Consider the following 18,779-nt stretch of genomic DNA (forward strand, 5'->3'; position numbering starts at 1 on the left):
AGCAAGAAGACCACCAGGGTCAATAGAGCGATAACGGCGGTGGAGGAGAGAGAGGCAAGCCTGTCGAACACGAAATACTGCGGGTCTTATATACCTCTTCACCCCCCGAAGTCTCCTCCGGGAACCGAGCACGAAGAGGCTGACTGCGGCGGCCGTATAGACTTGTTGGGTAACCTGCCTTCCTCTTTGAGCCGCTCCTGGGATCGGCGTGTGCCAGCCGCAAGGCCAGCCAGGCTGCGATGCGGCAACGATGTACCCAGCGACGCTATTGGATTGTCTACATGTACAGTCAGTCTTCTACGAGCGCAACAGCACAGAGGCACTATAGGCACACCATCGCTATGCGCAGCATTTGATATGGCTTCATCACCCGGAATTCGTACATATACCATGTTGTCGTCACCTTCAAAGGACTAGTACTGTCTCTTGACGATTCTTCGGGTAACAATATCTGGTTTGAGCATGCAAGTTGCGTGATACGTATGTACAACGCGGTGGAAGACTGGAAGTCAGAGATTATGGGCGCTTTCGCATGGATAGGCGCCATGACTCGGAATCTTCCATCGGGTTCAACTGTCTGCCATGAACGCTTTGCCAGTTCTGCTACTAGTAAGGTCTCAGGTCTTCGCTGGCTCCATTACTATACTCGCTGAAATTATTGCCCTCATATTGCGCTCTATATTCTCGAGAATGCTCCTCGGCCATCGCTGTACGTTACAAGGGCCTGCGCATTCCATCTGCCATAGTGTCAGACGATTCGCAGCCTTGCTCGATGCGGCAACTGATACTTGTTACCATGCCTGTTCATTACCTGTGAGCGGTAGTCATGGACCTAGAGGCTAGTATGGCAATGCTCTAGCCCAAACGCCCCGCTCAATCCAAACCACACTTGCCTGCTGTACACCGAGCAGACCGCACATGCCATGACGACGACCCCCGCTTACGCTCATAGCCGCACGACAATGAATATGCCACCCCACAGCTCCGCCTCCAAAAATGGAAACCGCCAGAGTCGCCGCCATTGCGAAGCGTTCGCTCGCCAACCTCCTGGTATGTTGCAGAGCCCAGATTGACAGAAGCAGCGAACCTCGAGGCCGCTAGCGCCATAGTATAATAACATTCCCGCTGGACTGAGCTGCATCCCTCTTACATGCAAAGATGACTATCCTGGATGAGGCCAGCCTTCACTCGAGCGTCGACGACTCCCTGAAAGGGCTGCTCAAGCTGCCCTCGCTCGATAACACATATGGGGCTCTGTTCTTGGGGGCGACATTCAGTTTCATGTACGTCCGCGTCTTGCTAACTCTACTGGACTCATCATGTTAAGCAGAGACGTCGGTTCTCAGGATATACGGATTGATTGTTCATCAAACCTACAGATACTACCGTCTCTATCCAACCGACCCTCTGACCTTGAAGATGTTGGTGAGTTGTTGTAAAGTAGCTCATGCATCGATCTCACAGTAACTTACTTGCCATCCAGGTGCTTGCTATACTGTAAGCTTTCGACCGTCATGTAAGCCAATGTCTCTGGTGCTGATATTCGAGAAGATTGGTGGAAACATTTCATTGCATCCTGCTCATCAATTCATGGTGCGCTATCGTGATCCGACAAACACGAGGAGTAGTCCACTAAGTCATATTACACCAGCTATTTCCACCTCATCACGAACTACTTTAACCCCGTCACGCTCCTAGAACAGTCATGGTGAATGGTCAGAAACCCTCATGTGTGCAGACCGAATTACTGATAACGAAGTTGTCGTCTAACGATAGGTCCCTCAAAGTGAGTCCGCTGCTACAGGGAACATGCTTTATGTTTGCTCAGCTCATGTTGCGCCAATTCGACCAGATGTTGATCCCCACATCCGTGCGTCTGTTCAAAGCCTGACGGGAAAGTGATGCTGAACGTGATACCGTACTCAGGCCTTGACGACTATCCTCTGTCAAGGGTTCGTGAAATGGTCTAAACTCGCAGCCAGTGGTCTCACTTCCGTACTGGATGCAGTTTCTACGCACGTCGTATATGGCTTGGTGCGCATCGAGTGAGGTCCTCCAGCTCGAACTTTGATTGACAGTATGGACCATTCAGTCGATCGGCGATATCGCATCATCGTTGGGTTTGCGGTCAGTGATCCGCGCAAATTCAGCTGATTATATGTCATGCTGAAACACGGCGCAACAGGCACTTCCCGCAGTTGTCTTCATCGGTATGTCCCTTGGCACTCTGCTGGTCTGTCATTTCCCCGAACTTGCCTCAATGCTACACAGGATTCGCCGCAAGTGAGTGACCATGATCCATCCGCCCGTCATCGGTGTTCATTTGGTGATATGCCTCGACAAGGTGCTACCGTGGAAAAGCAAGTGGATTCCTGAGTGTTGAGAAATGGCTTGACTTAACAGCTCCTGAACACCAGCGTCCTTCTCCACGGAACCGCATTCGAACGCTTCACAGTGAGCTCTCAGCCTCTACACGCATAGCGAGATGTTCTTGCACAAGTAACCGTATCATGTATGATCAGTGGATGGTATCTGCGATGTTCGGCGCCTCGGTCATTGTCGAGATCCTCTTTTCCGGTACCCTAATCTTCATTTTGCATCGCAGTCGCACAGGCTTCAAACGGTGAGTGGCACCATCTCTCGCGCTGCCCTGAACGTTCTGAGACAGGATCGTGCCGAACGGCTTGCCACGCGAATAGCACCGATTCCATGATCGACCTACTTATCCTCTATACCGTGAATTCTGGTACGCGCTCATTTTTGCTTCGAGCGGAAGCGAGAGCTGACCAAAGTATTCGATAGGCTTACTGGTAAGGTAAGATCCACCGGCCGCTCGAGACGTCGTAGAATGCTGACCTCTTGTATCAACTCCTGTCAGCGCCATCGCGGTCCTTGGGCTCATCTTCGTGTGTATCAAACTACCATCTCGCGTGTCATCGGCAACGGCGAAGTTTCACTGCATAGGCTAACCCACGTGCACTTTGATAGCCTGTCATCTACCCTCATAACTTCATCTACATCGGCATGAGCATGGTAGAGACGAAGCTTTACGCGAGCTGCGTACTCACCGCGTAAGCATTTGTTCGTGCATTCGATTTCTTCGCGACTGACAGTATCTCAGTCTCAACTACCGAAGAACGATCTGGAACAGGGGGACAGGAGTGGTTGACTTGGACGCTGAACGCGCCGACCTCGTGAACAGAATCGAGGCAGGGGACAAGATGCCTGGTTACGTACGAGACTTCTGAGGCAGAAAGACTTGGTTCGCGACGAACTGGACTATATTCTCAGCTGGACAACAGACCCCCACACACCTTGTTAGACTTTATCGGATATTGTCCTTCATAAACTATCCACGTACGACAGCACGATGTGTCAACATAGGATACATTGCCCAGACACTCGATTTCGAAGCAGACGACGATAATTCACAGCATGGAAATATCAGTCTATAGGTTACTTTTCTGCAAGGACTGGTTGCCTAGTAAATCAGTTGATCAGTTGACGCAGTTGTTCAAGCTGAAGCGATTCTGCTCCCTATCCCCGCCTCCGCGCTGGAAACCGTGGCAGGGCCCGAGATCTGGGGGGCGCCGGAAGGTTGGAAAGTACTTGACGCTCGAGTTACGCTTGAAACCTGTGCGGTGCTCGAAGCTTGTGCGGTTCTCGAGGCCTCTGCAGAGCTCGAGATCTGGAGGATGCTCGAAACCTGGGGGGCGCTCGGGCCCTGGGTGGTGCTCCGAGTCTGTGAAGCACTGTGGACAAATGTCGTAGAGGCCAGAACGCTAGTGGTCGAGGCAGCAGAGGCCGAAGGTTCGCTCGTCGATGTAAAGCTTGCAGAGGCGCTTGTAGACGTGCTAGTGTACGTCCTGCCGACATATGGAGCACAAACATTAGGATCGTTAAGCTTCGAGGGGTCCTTCGTTAGGTATCCAAGCTTCACGCCCTCCAAGTAGGACCACTGGCGGGAAAGATCTCCTGCGAGCTCGGATATCTCTGTCTTGAAGTTCCAGAACTATAAACGACGTCAGCTCGTCACTTAGGAGACCGAAAGAGAGAAGTGAAGAACTCACGATCCAGCCCTTGCCCTGGGAGTACATGAGCTTCTGTGCGTCGGCCCACTCGTAGAGGAATTCATCGGTGGCATTGAATTGGGTAGGGAGACCCCACTCGCCAAACCAGAGCGGAGAGTCTCCGAGTGCGGCGTCGGCTTGTACCCGCTGAAGGTTGCAGATGCTGATCATGTACGCCTCCTCATTCGCGTCGGCAACACCCTGCAGAGCTCATTGAGGGACTGGCAGAAAGAGTGTATGTAGGTGAGAAGTACATACACCGAAGCTATAGTACAAATGGTTGTCGTAGCCCGTGGGACCGATAGTAACGTCAGCAGGATTCGGAGGGTCGTTGTACTGCCAGTTGACGTCCATGAAGCTGTCGGGCCTCTGTTCAATATCAGCCTCTACACACACCCCAGCACGGTACTCACTTCGCGACGAGAGGGTCCTTCTTCCTATTCAAAGCGCTGAGGAGTAAGTTGAAGCCCATCTCAAAGCTGAGCTCGGTAAGGATTGGGATGGACGCAAGGATAGCAGCCTTGACCTCAGGATTGATCTCGTGAGAGCTATTGACAGTCGCGGAGATAGCTGCAGTAACGTTCTGACTCGAGGCGGCCAGGTTAGCCGAGAGATCGAGGATAGGGTCGCCGACGCCCAGGATGAACTCAACGGCGCGGATGGTCTGCACAAAGTTCTGTTGGACTAACATTACGGAAGTCTCACTCAGAAGCTAAGGTATCAAAGTCTGAGAGAATACTCTTACAATCACCGTATCCGGGAGTTTGGGTTGCGTCCATGATCGGCTCGTTGACAGCTTCTATAGCGAAGACAGAGTCGAAATTGGAGTCGAGGTGCGAGAGAGCGGTCATGACGGCCGTCCAAACGAGCGCTCGCTGATAGTTGTACGGAGTCTGCAGGAGCAATCAGCTTGTATTCTGCTTTCGGAAGAATGGGGAAAGACTAACATAAAACTCGACATCCGTCGTACAGTGGCCTGTGAAAGCCTGATTCGCATCTTGAACACCAGGTGGCGCGTGGTGGTCTAGGATGGCGTTAATGCCAGCCGCTTTCAGCTGCTTCAAGCCACGTTGCTACGGAGTATTTCTCACTACTGATCATGGCTGGCAACAAAACATGGACATACCAACTGTTTTATACCACCGCGGGGAAAGAACTCGGTCTTCCGGTCGACGAGGGACTCGATGATCCAGTAGCCCAACTAATATGGCAGGCCCTCAGCATAGCGGAACAATACTTGAACGCGATTGATCCTCACTGGAACGCGAACAGTGTTTATACCATTGCTTGCGAGGTCATTGACGTCGTCCTGGGTGAACCAAGTCTCCCTATGGAAAGTATCAAGACCATGAGATACTAATGGCATACACAAGCTACACACCAGTGCTGTTGGAATTTCGCGTCAGCGGTATCGGGGTAAGCCTCCACAAACGAGCTGCTGTGGTATCAGTATATGGATCTCGTTGAAAAGTGATGGCGAGCGTACAATTCGGAGCCGATGCACTCGGAGCACGGCCCGCTGCAGATTTGTCCTCCCATATCGGTCCATTCTATAGAATGTCTACGTCAATAAGGGCGTCAAGGCGTCATTTAAGCTGGAGGTGACAAACCTTGGGGGAGCATCCATGGCTCCAATACCAACCACGAACCCAGGTTCACTCCATATATTTTGGAGGGGAGACCTGCGGCGACTCGCCCCAGGAAGAATGCAGCGACGACGCTCCAAGTGAGTAACATCCGCATCACCTACCGACTTGTGAAGGTGACAGAGGGACCCGGGGCGGGAAGGACAATGCCTTGCCTGCCTATGACTGAAACTGTTATTTATACTCGTTAGTCTCTCCGGCCTGCCAAACATGCCACTTGGTCTTGCTCAACGCGCGGTCATGCCGCCCGCGGGCAAGATCGAAAGAGAGACGCGGCGATGTCAGCCAATAGAGCGGTGGTATTCTCGGCCCTCCGCACTAGCCCTTGCGGGTAACGGCGTTTCCTGATTTCCATCAGATATCAGGGGACACGGGTAAAAGGGAATTACAGCGTTCAATACGTTGGTACCACTGTTCTTGTAACCGAAGATTGAACGAGAGTCCTCTAACGATAGCGCGATGGGCGCGGGCGGCCGCTCCTGCCGAAGCTCAACAGCGAACACGGTCCACGTGGACGGCGAATAGATGCGAACGCGTTCCAGCTCTGTCAAGTGACCGCGCCGTGCTAACGGCTGACCTCCTCCGCTGTTCTTCACCCCATTGACCGCCGTCCTGAGCTCATGCTCAGGGCTTCGAAGCCTGGAAGAGCGGAATTGGCACGACTGGTGTTGACTCACCCGGCGGATCAGCCATGTGGGACGATGTTCTCGACAACGACATCGTGCTCTGGATGCCGTCAGTCTGCCCGCCTCGTGTCGTGGCAAGCCCCGTAAGAACCGTCCTCAAGCGCGTTGTACGTAGTCACCTGAGGTCACGGTAATCGCCAAAAGCAATATCAGGGGTATACTGCGACTGTTCTCGACATGCATAGTCAGTGCTGAGCTTAACTTGTCGGTCTGAAGTGAACACATGACGAAGTGCCGCTGGGTAGATGTACATAGTCGGCATCAATACGCATCACCATATCGGGCCATGACCTCCTGGTGTCTATCACTGAAGTTGCGGATCTCATACCAGTCGCTGTGTGCTTGCCTTCGCTCGTATACCCGGCGCCTCCTCTTCCCACAGAATACTTCCATCCGCGTCCATGGGGGGGAGGGCACGTTGAGCTATTTGTAGTACGGTGGTTATATAGTACATCAGGTGGGGAACGAAGCTTTAGGTGTAGGATTGAGGGCAAGGTGGAGATGCAAGGAAACGCCGAAGCGAATGTGCGAGCGCATGTTGGTGGCGGTGCAGGCGCGCTGGGAGGGGGTAATAGTCTATAGACGGCGCTCGCCGAGACTGGGGTACGACGTGCACCGCACGGCGCATCCGCACTCCACTATCATCTGGTTCAACCTTCGTTCTGTTTGACCTTGTCCATCGCACTATGCACCGTTGATTGATAGTGACACTGCACAGCGATATATCCTCCACTATTCCACTGTGAGTAATTCTCTATGCCTGGGCCTTCCAAATTCAGTTCTGTGACGCTCTGACGGTCTCAGTAAAAAAAACAGGAATCCTGATACGATTACTTGATACTAGCACTGGCCAATTTGCTCATGTTCTCGACCCGTACGATATCGAATACGCCATCTTAATACATACATGGGATCCGCGCGGCGAACAGACATATCAGGCTGTCAAGCACATCCAGACGTCCTCCGTACTTCGCCTGGAAACTCTGCTCGTCTGGACCTCCTTGGAGATCTGGTGGCGACTTATCTTCGTCGTCTCCTCCCTCACTCCAGCACTTCAGATCTTGTCTCATGTCGACCTCGCCCTCTTGCGTCTCTCCCGCACGATGTGGTGGATCCGAACGAACATCGGCTACTACATGGCCTCCGCCGTTCGCTACACGATTCTATGTTTCCCTTTCCTACCTGCCCTGCGCGTCCCTCGCAGGCGACCCTTCCGCCAATTCTCCCTCCTCCCTCTGTACGCCTACGCACGAATATCCTCTCCATGGCATGAGCGAGCGAAAATGGTCCGAGAATACGCACAGCGGATTCGCTCAGGGAACTCGAGGCAGCTCTCCCCGAGGCTTAGCAGTAAGATCAGAGGCGCGTGCCTGATTGCAAGGCAGTACGGACACCGCCTTATCTGAATCGACTCGTGCTGCATCGACAAGACGAGCAGCACGGAGCTTTCTGAGGCCATAAATTCGATGTACGCTTGGTATCGCTTAGCCACAGTCTGCTATGCGTTCCTGCCGGACGTTGACGGCGTCGATCCACTTGGAAGTGTATTCAGCCTCAGCGAGCAACTCAAGATGATAGTGCAGAGTCGTTGGTTCGCACGTGGGTGGACTCTGCAAGAGCTCATCGCACCAGCTAACGTTGTCTTCCTTTCTCGAAATTGGCACTTCTTGGGGACGAATGCGTTGTTGGCAGATGCAATAGAAAAGGCTACTGGCATTGTTCGAGGGATTCTACTCCACCAGGTTGCATTAGATCAAGTCGGCGTTGCTACACATATGTCTTGGGCGGCGAGGCGACGAACCACCAGGATCGAGGACGAGGCGTACTCTCTACTTGGGATCTTCGGGATCAACATGCCCACTCTCTATGGAGAGTGCCGTCACGCATTTGTTCGGCTGCAGGAAGAGATCCTGGAACGTATATACCAGACCAGATGCTCTTCACGTGGGGTCGGCGCTACCCTGCGTATCTGTCGACCCCATCTTCTCCCTCCGACGCTTCTCTGGTTACCACCATACAACACCGAAAGGACGCATCCTTCTTCGCACTCTCCCCTACCTCATTTGCGCATTCAGAAGGCCTCCGTGCTGTCGATCATCCAGCCTTTGCTCGACGGCTTGGTCTCTCGTACCTCGACCCTCCTACTCACACGTCTACTCCGTTTGGCTTGCACACCCGCCTTCCTCTCATACCAGCCTCACACTTCCTTCCACAACACATTCTCGCGACGAGCGTGCGATCTGGTCTCAACGACTACACCGCTGTCTTCCTCGCTGTCTTTGCATGTGAACCTGTTGATCTGGAAGGAGGCCTCATATCCTTTCTTTGTGTCGTCGATGACATCAATACGAACTTCTCGTATGCGAAAAGGCTCGCGTTCTCCCTTCGCCCCGTACGCGATGACCCTTTCTATTCTGACGTCATTGTCACCCTATCTCCCGCCCAGCTCAAATCCTGCCCTGTGTCTCTGAAAACAACTTACATCCCGACGGTGGCACCTCAGTCGCTCGAGCCCAGTTCTACCCTCAGGCAGCTATCTTTTGACGTCCCCCTCGCGACATGGGGCTATACCATCTCTCATGAACCAATGCCGACAGCACCTCGTCCTCTCGAAGGGCGAGGACCACCTTCACGTCCGCGCTGGAGCCGGCTGGGAGAAAGCACGGCATCGGAGTCTAGGGCGACACTGGATCAAAGTACCAGTATGGGTCACATACGTTCGCAAAGAGGATGAATCATCAAGACCTTCAGCACTGAACAGCTTGCCTGCGCCGCGTAGGCTGCCCCCAACCGCTACGCTCTGGGCGGGAGACTCGTCGCGGAACCATACCTCATACGAGTTCAGTGCGTTGGATGGACACCGCATGGTCTTGCGCGTTCGACTCGCGCGTCGAGCACACGAGGAGTCGACGCGCTGCTTGGATCTGGACATAGCGGAGGTTGTATAGCCCGGGAAGACGGTGTCAGCATGGTTTGGGCGACATGAGATTACTGTATGTAGGGGACGGGGGGCTCTTCTGTAGGACAGAGAAATGACCACGGTTGTACATTGCCTCAAGGCATTGGCTACAAGGGCAAATTGTGGGGATCCGGCATACCTACTTACTGATTCAGCTCTTGTCCGACGCTCGAACCCCTTGCGCAGCGAGAAGCGGCGGAGAAGGACTTTTGCGCTCCACTCCATCGCGGCATCTTGCAAACACCTCGCTTCTGTATCGGCGATAGAGCCTCCATACGCACGTGGGTGAGTGTACTGGATGATTCGATGATGGCTGGACAAACCTGTCACCAACAGCAATCACCCACGCGGTCTGCTTGTACCCATCCGAATCGCCTGAGAGTTAGCACGACGAGCCCTAACGGCGCAGCAGCAGACAAGAATAGGACGAGTCGTCAAGAACAGCGGAACGGGTTTACTGGTCGAAAGAAAAGAGCGTTCCCTCGGACGGTGGAGGCGGTGGCCTGCTATTTCGGCCGACCTTGCTCCTACCGAATCCGTCAGTCGTGATCAAGACTTACTCCCGCCCGTCACGAGGAGCACATGCATCTACCTCCGGAACTGCCACTGACTCCACACGGTTCGTCTTCGATGCCTCCGCGCTGTCCACGCTATCACTGTTCAGCCTGACGCGCCCAATAGAGGTGCGCTCTGTGCTCAGCTATTTGTGCCTCAACGGCCTTTCGAAGCCATCGACAGGCATCCACAAATGGAGACCATTGCTGGAGCATCATATATATAATGAACGGGTCCAACTCTTGACAATCCGAATCCACCCAGTCACCCCTCTTCGGCCTCCCGCACTTCGCGTCTTGCGTCGCGTACGTCGCGCTCTGTCGTCTCGCCTCACTTTGTGACCATGGCCTCCCTGCGTCTCTGGTTGTCGGCTGTCACTGCGCTGCTTGTGGCGAGCGCAAGCTTGGCTGCTCCTGCTGTGCACACGAAGCGTCAGTCGATTACGTCCGTTTCGCAGTCGCAGATCGACTCGTATACGCCGAGTGCGTGGTACGCCGCGGCGGGGTACTGCGAGGCGTCCGCAACGCTCGCCTGGAACTGTGGCACGAACTGTCAGGGGAACCCTTCGTTCAAGCCTATCGCATCAGGCGGTGATGGGTCTGATGTCCAATTCTGTCAGTCACTTGAGGCATCCCAGAGGGAATATATGACAGAGGTACTAATTTGGGGTGTCTACAGGGTTTGTTGGGTATGATCCCACTCTCCAGACTGTCGTTGTTTCCATCCAGGGAACCAAACCTTCGGCGATGTGAGTCCTTCACCTCTGTCGGTGCGACCTGCACTGACACGAATTCCAGTATACCTCTTATCACGGACGGTGATATCGAATTGGTAAACCTGGACTCAACGCTCTTCCCTGGCCTTGATTCCTCTATCGAGGCGCACAAGGGCTTCGCCGACGCGCACGCCGAGTAAGCACAGCCTTGTCATAATGTCGTGTCCCGAAATACCGACCCTCGGCGTAGTTCAGCAACCGACGTTCTCGCAGCTGTGCAGCAAACGATGAGTCTGTTCAACACCTCGGACGTCCTCGTCACCGGCCACTCGCTCGGTATGTCGCCCTCTAACCAAGCTGCCCTAAACGCAACACGCGTGCTAACACCTTCACTTCCAGGCGCCGCGATCTCGCTCCTGCACTCGGTCTACATCCCGCTCCACGTCCCTTCGGCGAAGGTTACTTTCGTCGGCTACGGCCTCCCTCGCGTCGGCAACCAGCAGTTCGCGGACTACGTCGACGCGCATGATGCCATCACCTCCGTCACGCACATAAACAACAAGGAGGACCCGATCCCGATCCTGCCTGGGCGCTTCCTCGGCTTCCACCACCCCTCGGGCGAGATCCATATCCAGGACTCGGGCGCGTGGCTGGCGTGCCCGGGGCAGGACAACACCGACTCGGAGTGCATCGTGGGCGATGTCTCGAGCATTTTCGATGGCGACGAGAGCGATCACGACGGGCCATACAATGGGGTGGACATGAACTGCTAACCGTGCGTTGAAGCTTTCATGATGGGGTATGGTCGAGAGGACTGGGGCCATTCCGTTGTATTATGTGAGCGTGTAAGGTACATATTACACGGGATACAAATGACGCGATACACGGTTCTATTCGATGCTGACCTATTCTTTGGCGAGGAAAGCGTCCATACACTCCAATATGAGCCGTTTGGCGTTAGCTGACTGAGGCTTGATGTCGAACTGATACATCTTTGGATGCCTAGGTGGTCCATCCCCTATGTGAGCGCGCGGGAGTAGTGCGAAAAGAGGAAGTCTCACGATAGCATGCTCTCCGTGCTGAACTCGTACTCGATCTTCATCCGATGCCCATCCTCGCCTATAGGGGGCTGGATATGATAGACGTGCAGGATCGACGCGCATGTGATGAACAGGGAAGCGTCGGCGAGATGTCGACCTGGACATATCCTAGAATAGGGTTTCGGGACCATCAATAAAGGACAGGTATGTCGAATGAAGCTGGACCTGCCTCCTGCCAAATCCGAAGGCAAAGTCAATGGGATCCCTCTCAGGGAACTTTGACTCCCCTACACGGTCAAGGAAACGTTCTGGCTTGAAGCTGAGGGGATCAGAGTACTCATCGGGGTCCCTGGACATGGCCCTTGGTACCGCGAGCATTAGCTTGAGCGCTCCGCATACGGATGTGTCGGCGACATACCAGACGTTAGGGCATACGATGGTTCCTTCGGGGATGAAGTACCCATTGTACACCTCGCCAGACGTAGTTCGATGCGGAACTCCCAAGGGGAGGACGATGTGGAAACGCAGGACCTCTTTGACGAGAGCGTTGATGAAAGGTAGATGTGGGCGGTCTGTAAAATCGGGAAGACGATTCTGGCCCACGACGGCATCGAGTTCCTCTTGTGCTCGAAGCTGTATTTCGGGGTGCAAGGCCATCAGTAAGACAAAAGCATGAGTGACGGCGTTGGTCTGTCATGAATGTCAACGTTTTGTCTGTACGTATCTAAAAAAAGCCGGGTACAGACAGTTTCGACACCCGCTAAGTAGGCCCAATAGTCAATTATACTAGTCGTTCAACTTCGTAAGATGAAACTGACCTATGTATGCGCTTGCCGAGACGCCACGGCACATAGTTTGCGTTTCATTGTGGGATAAATCTTCCAGGCTTGTGCTGCTCTCTAATATTTTGGTAGCCACCGTGTCCTGAGCGCAACCTTCCTCCTATGGATACTATGAGATTCATCGCCCGGCTATAATATCCCGCAAGGTCGATTTACCTTCGCCTTCACAGATGCGTGGTGTAAGCTGTCTAGGATCATATGTATGTCGCTCTTAGCCTTCAATGCATAACGCTTGAACTGCATTCCAGGAAGCCACGCTGGGAGATACCGCAGGAATGGGATAGCCTCCACGAGATACCTGCCCGGGACTGCGATATCTTCCGACACTTCCCGGATCCGCTCCACCATTGCGAAGTACCGATCGTCCGGCCGAGTGACTTCGAGGCCGTAGACGAGCTGCATAAGAGTGGAGGCAAACGTACTAACATAGAGGTCAGTACCGTGTTCACGCTCATAGGCGAGAGTACAGTAGTATGTCTCGGACATACAAATCAAGAATGGCGGATAGGTCCTGAGATGATTCAAGAATTCTGCATAACATGCGTCGTGTAGCCTCGAGTTGGACTGATTGGTGCTGTACACATGCATCAGCATGAAAAGACTGGTGGAACGCGCGGCGGTATCTTCGCCACTTGGGCCCGTAATTCTTGAAGACAAAGAACCAGCTCATGTCGGCCCTGATATTTGAGTGAGCAAGGGTCTCGGGATACCCCAGGGAGCACGTACAACTCTACCATCACCGAGTTCGGTCTTCCGGAGAGAGTTACTGATCGTTTGTCCAGTAATTCATACGCAGCCTTGTAGGTTCCGAGCACCAGGATGGGCTGTCCAAGCACGTTGAGATACACGACGTCCCCTATGTGACCATGTCAACATGTGCCAAACAGAGCCTGATCAAGCTTACCGTGTATGTCCCTCATCTTGGCGAAATTACGCCCAAAGTCCCTGCGAGGCATGTCGAGAACGTTACCGATGATCGGGAAGGCCTTCGGTCCCGGGGGGTAAGGCGGCATCTTCTTGAGTAGACGGATTAGTATCCATATGGAAGGGAGGAGAGTAAGCAGAGTGCACGTGTAGAGCACAGGAGCACCGTTGGTGGTCATCACAAGCGAGAGGGCTTCGTAGCTGCTGGGATGTTATGGGAGTGACAGGAAGAGCTTCTCGGTTTTAAGTCAAGAGGAAGTCGGGATATCCAATCTGGAGCCTGATGTCTAAGAATTCCCGGCGGGGGACATCTGATGGCAACATGAAACCACTGTAGCATACACGCAGGCATGCTACAGAGCCACTGGGGAGCAGCTCCTCAGTTTGATGCCAAACCAACTTGGGCAGATGAATTTATCCGGCTTACCATAAGGGCACGAATATATCGTAAGCAGCGGAAAGCAGTGTGCACTAAGTTCACCGGGGCATTCTCTGACCGAACAAGAAAAGTCAATCCGTGACGGAGATGGCGTAACCGGCCAGAACATGCAACATGACAGACCTTGGGGCGGGGCAAGAACATCGACATCGACATCCGCTTGCCCGCAAGTGACACGTAGCATAGGATATATATATATATATATGATGTGTTGGTCATGCATGGGGAACTTGTTTGAAGGTGAAGCGGTTCAGCCTGCCGGTCCTGTCAGGTTTGAGTTCACGGCAGGCGCTCCGGGTTGCCTCGGAGCCGAACTGGTTGACAAGCACCATCCGCCATGTTCGATGGGCTCAACTTGGGTGTCTCACCCTAAGACCGTCCTTGTGAGCATAAGGTCCGCACCGATCGGGAACAAGTCATATACAACCGATACCTTCGGCCTCATGGCTGCTTGCGACATAATTTTTCAGCTAGAGCGTCTTGCATGCGTTGACCGCACAGCTGATAGCGCGGCGGATGGATACTCTGATAACGCGGACGACCGCTCTGGAAGTTAACTTATGGTCATGTGTCCACCCCGCTCGAAGGTCGGGAATGAGGTAACGGGCCTGTTCACAGCGAGCTGGCTGTAAGTTACGCCACGTCGGTATCTGTACAGAGAAATAATCAGCCGGTGCGTACGAGAGGTGGATATAGATGTGATCATGCCCACCGCTGAGCTTCTGCACATAGGTTCGATACCGGAAAAAGAGGTACGCAGGAGAGAACCCCGCTCGCTCGACCTCTGCGAAGTAGTTCTCGGGGTCAAAATTATCTTGCCGATAGGACAAAGCGGATTGTCCGCTCTCTCGCCTATCAGTCCACATGCGACAGCGCAGTAGAACTCCACCGTGCGGCCAAATCTTCGTCTCGTCGAGCATGTTATAGCGGAGCTTCTCGGCTTGCACAGGCGTCATCTTTGGCTGCAAGCCGACTATATCGGGACTCAGTCGTCGACGAAATGGGCTGCACTTACTACATAGGCACTACATGAACTGTCGAGGAAGAATAGTCCCCCTTCTCAATATCCTTAGAGAGGTTGCGGATGCCGCGGTCTGGGTCCTCGCCAGCAAGTCTCTCCGCCGCCTCAGCGAGATGTTGACAACCTTTTGAGTATGCTTATCCCGAAGGTATCAGCATCATAGTGGTGGATTCAGGGGTCGCACTTGTGTGTATGGAAGAAAGGGGCGAACTCGGTCGCAATAGGGTGTTGTTGGACACCCAGTCGAGGTGTCCTTTCTCCGTCATACCTGCTCACAACTATGAGCGCTCCATATACACGTTGTGACAATGATTGAACAACCTTCACGGATCACGCAGGCTGTCCGCAGTGCCTACCTCGCCGCTGACAGGAGAGACAGACCGTGGAGAAGGGAGCAGTGTTCCCGACGAGCTTGTACCAAGTCGCGCAAGCGAGATCGATGATGTCGTGAGTAGCCTCGAAGCAGCCGCGCGCTTTGCCTTGGACAACACGCCATAAGGGGGAAGGTGCTAGTGATATTTTGAGAACTTAGAGTTTGTTAACTGCTCTTCGGATACTCTACGTCAAGATGTGATGTGTGTAAATACGTACCTTACAAGCGCAACGGTCCATCCTTGTCGATGCGCTTGGCTGCAACGGCTGTGCCACGGACGCACTTGAGGGCGTCGTATAGATAGTGTCGTCTTTCGTGGTGCTCATGGTGTCGGGAGACAACATTCCAGGGGCAGAGAGCTGGTGCCGAGCCGAGACGATAGGGTAAGGTGCTGTGGATGTACGACTATTGCTCGAATCGTGACGTTCGATTGTGTGACTGTACGCCTAGCAAGCTTGTCGCAGGGTGTTCTCAGCCTCAGTGTACATCGCTGAAGGCTCCGAGAGAGGGCTGCATGAGTCGCAGCTCAGCGCTCAGAGGGCGCTAAATGACCACCGGATATTGCCCGCCCCTATTTGTGAAGCATTGAGGTGCATCCTGATTCAATGACACGGCATCCATCGGGTTAGTTGAGTGGCACTGCGGATTGAACCAGTAAGGATTGACGGTCATGAACTTGAAATCTCCCGTCGGGGCGTCGTGCATGTGACTCGAGGGGTCCACTTCAGCCCTTACTCAGCGTACAGTCGTCGCTGATTCATGCCGTACGTAGCTTGTCTCCAGTTTCTGCAGGAGCCAATGGCTTCAACTCCGAGTGTCGTGGAGCTGACCGTGCCCGAATGAACCCGAGAGAGCTTTTCGTGACGCTATGTGCCGGAGTAATGGTCTATGTGCAGGCGTACTATACTAGACAATGTTGAATGGGATCTACATCTCTGAGTATGTCCTGCGAAGAGGCGTCAGCGGCACTGATGAAGGGAAAAAGGGCTTCTTACCTTCGCTACTCTTCCTGAAAGCCGCATTCAGGTCCCCGCTATATCTTCCTGAAGTTTCCCTGCATCCACACTCTGTACATCTTCAGCTGTCGCTTCCGGTTGACTATAAGCCGACGATCGACTCCAAGCTGCTGGATGGCGAAGAGTGGGTGACGGCTCTCTCCTGTGTGCGATTGGGTCAAGACAGGGTGGATCGCACCCGTCTTCGGCACCGACCGCTGAGTCTCCTCCACCGAGAGCGATGATAGCGAGCTCGCTACTTCGGTGAGAACAGGGGTAACTGAACCTGGTTGAATTTCATTGTATAGCTCAGAAGGCGAATACGGCGTCGGCGACCGCCGAGGTTCAGAGTCATCGGTTGCTTCTGTCTCCTCCATGATCTGTATAGCTTTGTGGACCTTCGAAGCGGCTGGTGCGGGAGCGCCGGTGAATAACAGGGCGAGCTCGTCTGGCGCAATGGTGAGTGGGCGACTGATGTTGTCTGAGAGCTATCCTGACCTAGCTCGAAGAAGTACACGCGTGTCTTGTCCCCTCGGATGTAGAAGTTCTCGTCCAGGAGACGACCACCCTTGAACCTGAGTTGGGTAAGGTCATACCGACCGTAATCTCGGATGAGGACTCTCCCTCCTCGTTTGAGCAACTGAGAACACCCGTCGATAGCATGCTCTCAAAGACGTCGGGTGGATGACAGCAGACCTTATGCATGTTGGAGACTGCGTTGTGCCATTCGTTGGGATGCAAAGCGCTCAGGACAAAAATGAGCACGATTATGTCGACGCTTCCAGGTTCCAGATCCGGTGGGAGTGTAGGCGAGGTTAGATCCCAGACGGCCGCTTGAATTTTCCCTATGGGAGGCGCAGAGTACAAGGGATTGTTCTGTTAGGGAATGTCATTGGTGAGCATAGACTACGTTTGTGGATCCCCACACCTGGACCAATTTTACTGCATGGTTCGAGTAGTCGTAGGCATGCAGATCCAGCAATGGGTTCTGGTTTGCAGACAACAAGGGATATACCGCGTTACCGGCGCCTAACAGGGATTTTGAACTGTCCTTCGTAGGCGGGCAGCAGCAACTGAAACATACCACATCCAATCTCAGCGATGGTCAGCGGTCCTGCCTAGGATGCATTAATGACTACGCGAGACGCTGACGAAAGGGGACGAGTACGTCGGGCTCGGCGGCTGCTTTCAATTCTGGAAACTCAAGATGCAACCTGTTGTGCAAGGCTCAAGCGACGGATGCTTCTGGGCAGCGTCGATTGACCTACCATTTTCTGTTCCGGAAGAAATTATTCGCGTTCATCTTGTAGAAGTTGTCCCTACCAAACACGCGGTAAGCCACGTGTATTCTACGCCTGCATGGAGTTACATTCATACCAATGTCTAGAGGGTTTTACATTATATTTCGCCTTTTCGTCTTCGGGGACAGGAGCATTCTTTTGTCGCGCGAGAGCCGTCGAGATGATTTCGTCCTGGTCATCTGGTGGTGGGACGTGATCCCATGCATTCTGGCTCCACACTTCCGCTTCGTCTGTGAGAAATCTTGCGCCCATTCATCAGCTGTGTCATGGCGGCCACGGTATTTTCGCAAACCTGGAGCCGAAGGGCGGCTTTTCGGCGGTTACGTCGTGGACAGACGACGCAGTCTTCGGTATCCTTGCTGACTGTTCGGTGACCGACATTGGCGTGTTTGAGATCACAATCGTGGTTAGTTGCTTGTAAATCCAGATGCTTGGTATGAATACCGTAGATGAATGGGGAGATGTCGAAGATGAGGAGCCGCGGCCGATGGCAGTGGCCGGTGCCTGGCTTCAGGATAACCGGAAACGGCAGGCACTGGTGATTGCTGCCGTCCGCGCAGCTCTCGACTAGACCGTCAAGTCGTCCATTACTCTCGACTGTTATGCTGCTCTGACTGTCTCGGCGACGTCTCGGCACACTCTCATCATGTCTTCCGTTGCTGCCTTGCAATCGCCCACGCCTGGCGAAGAAGATCTCGCCCAACTCTACCACCAAGTCCTGGCTGGCTTCGCGGAAGAATCACCCTCTGGCGAACAACCAGTGCACCCCTCTATGTCTCCTTCGACGGATCGCGATATTGAGTCCTTCTACGGTCAGTATCATGACGGCGAAGGGACTCCAACTGCGACCAGACTTCAGTCATCCGCGCGGTCGGTTACCCACTGTGCGTCTTTCCGTTGCAGTGCCCACCGGTGTGATCTGACCTCCACAAGCTTCCTACTACGGCCTCCCTCCTTCTCCACGGCCACCACCTCCGCCAACGAGCTCGCCTCCACCTCCACCTCCCAAGAGTTCGTCAAGTCCTCAATCTCCCTCCCAACGGGTACCCAGACCCCTCCCTCGCATACCTGGCTCTATGTCTGCTACGCCCGTACCGCCTCCTCCTCCTCCGCCCATCATCTATGGAGGCATGCCCGAGCCGCACCCGTATCAGACGGTAGATGGCCAGCCGAAGCATACCAGTGTTGATGCGTACGTCTTCTCCTTGTTCAT

At 53.8% G+C, this 18,779-nt stretch overlaps 7 protein-coding genes across 7 annotated transcripts; 3 read left to right on the top strand and 4 right to left on the bottom strand.

The window, feature by feature from the left end:
• Positions 1-1,158: 1,158 nt before the first annotated feature.
• On the top strand, positions 1,159-3,304 carry DICSQDRAFT_178790 (uncharacterized protein; the record flags this gene model as incomplete). The annotated part of the gene is made up of 20 exons (XM_007363078.1): positions 1,159-1,283; positions 1,347-1,425; positions 1,484-1,497; positions 1,552-1,593; positions 1,652-1,708; positions 1,777-1,786; positions 1,853-1,870; positions 1,927-1,952; positions 2,009-2,034; positions 2,093-2,127; positions 2,186-2,210; positions 2,272-2,283; positions 2,345-2,360; positions 2,418-2,454; positions 2,523-2,623; positions 2,700-2,746; positions 2,803-2,815; positions 2,879-2,906; positions 2,989-3,071; positions 3,122-3,304. 20 exons carry the CDS (start codon positions 1,159-1,161, stop codon positions 3,246-3,248), a joined length of 921 nt encoding a protein of 306 aa, XP_007363140.1. The 3' UTR covers positions 3,249-3,304.
• A 210-nt stretch (positions 3,305-3,514) lies between these two features.
• DICSQDRAFT_101207 (glycoside hydrolase) lies at positions 3,515-5,813 on the bottom strand (the record flags this gene model as incomplete). The annotated part of the gene is made up of 11 exons (XM_007363079.1): positions 3,515-4,012; positions 4,071-4,271; positions 4,329-4,428; positions 4,484-4,754; positions 4,816-4,963; positions 5,018-5,143; positions 5,197-5,271; positions 5,329-5,398; positions 5,452-5,505; positions 5,557-5,620; positions 5,681-5,813. 11 exons carry the CDS (start codon positions 5,811-5,813, stop codon positions 3,515-3,517), a joined length of 1,740 nt encoding a protein of 579 aa, XP_007363141.1.
• Positions 5,814-7,808: 1,995 nt separating this feature from the next.
• Positions 7,809-8,315, top strand: DICSQDRAFT_25009 (uncharacterized protein; the record flags this gene model as incomplete). The annotated part of the gene is made up of 1 exon (XM_007363080.1): positions 7,809-8,315. A coding segment is annotated over one exon (507 nt), but the record flags the coding sequence as incomplete, so codon positions are not given.
• Positions 8,316-8,842: 527 nt separating this feature from the next.
• Positions 8,843-9,421, bottom strand: DICSQDRAFT_153391 (uncharacterized protein). The gene has a single exon (XM_007363081.1). It carries the CDS (start codon positions 9,332-9,334, stop codon positions 9,032-9,034), a length of 303 nt encoding a protein of 100 aa, XP_007363143.1. The 5' UTR covers positions 9,335-9,421; the 3' UTR covers positions 8,843-9,031.
• Positions 9,422-10,155: 734 nt separating this feature from the next.
• Positions 10,156-11,524, top strand: DICSQDRAFT_81573 (lipase). The gene is made up of 5 exons (XM_007363082.1): positions 10,156-10,530; positions 10,595-10,664; positions 10,714-10,827; positions 10,882-10,967; positions 11,031-11,524. The coding sequence occupies exons 1-5, from the start codon at positions 10,260-10,262 to the stop codon at positions 11,402-11,404; spliced, it is 915 nt and encodes a 304-aa protein (XP_007363144.1). The 5' UTR covers positions 10,156-10,259; the 3' UTR covers positions 11,405-11,524.
• Positions 11,525-11,536: 12 nt separating this feature from the next.
• DICSQDRAFT_54296 (cytochrome P450) lies at positions 11,537-13,616 on the bottom strand (the record flags this gene model as incomplete). The annotated part of the gene is made up of 10 exons (XM_007363083.1): positions 11,537-11,633; positions 11,693-11,839; positions 11,874-12,032; positions 12,090-12,361; positions 12,418-12,431; positions 12,490-12,613; positions 12,670-12,934; positions 13,002-13,190; positions 13,243-13,369; positions 13,418-13,616. 10 exons carry the CDS (start codon positions 13,614-13,616, stop codon positions 11,537-11,539), a joined length of 1,593 nt encoding a protein of 530 aa, XP_007363145.1.
• A 2,535-nt stretch (positions 13,617-16,151) lies between these two features.
• On the bottom strand, positions 16,152-17,947 carry DICSQDRAFT_101215 (methyltransferase; the record flags this gene model as incomplete). The annotated part of the gene is made up of 10 exons (XM_007363084.1): positions 16,152-16,216; positions 16,266-16,713; positions 16,764-16,905; positions 16,962-17,141; positions 17,194-17,294; positions 17,350-17,383; positions 17,434-17,479; positions 17,534-17,584; positions 17,643-17,807; positions 17,859-17,947. The coding sequence occupies 9 exons, from the start codon at positions 17,945-17,947 to the stop codon at positions 16,304-16,306; spliced, it is 1,218 nt and encodes a 405-aa protein (XP_007363146.1). The 3' UTR covers positions 16,152-16,216; positions 16,266-16,303.
• Between the last annotated feature and the right edge of the window lie 832 nt (positions 17,948-18,779).

The sequence above is a fragment of the Dichomitus squalens genome (genome assembly GCF_000275845.1).
Source record: "Dichomitus squalens LYAD-421 SS1 unplaced genomic scaffold DICSQscaffold_5, whole genome shotgun sequence".
Lineage (NCBI taxonomy): Eukaryota > Fungi > Basidiomycota > Agaricomycetes > Polyporales > Polyporaceae > Dichomitus > Dichomitus squalens.

What these genes read in the sequence shown, in the direction of transcription:
- DICSQDRAFT_81573 (XM_007363082.1), top strand. Translation starts at nt 10,260, where the DNA reads ATGGCCTCCCTGCGTCTCTGGTTGTCGGCTGTCACTGCGCTGCTTGTG. An exon ending in GGAACCAAACCTTCGGCGAT is followed by an intron (nt 10,665 to 10,713) that starts GTGAGTCCTTCA and finishes CACGAATTCCAG; the next exon opens with TATACCTCTTATCACGGACG. An exon ending in CGTCACCGGCCACTCGCTCG is followed by an intron (nt 10,968 to 11,030) that starts GTATGTCGCCCT and finishes CTTCACTTCCAG; the next exon opens with GCGCCGCGATCTCGCTCCTG.
- DICSQDRAFT_153391 (XM_007363081.1), bottom strand. Translation starts at nt 9,334, where the DNA reads ATGTCCAGATCCAAGCAGCGCGTCGACTCCTCGTGTGCTCGACGCGCG.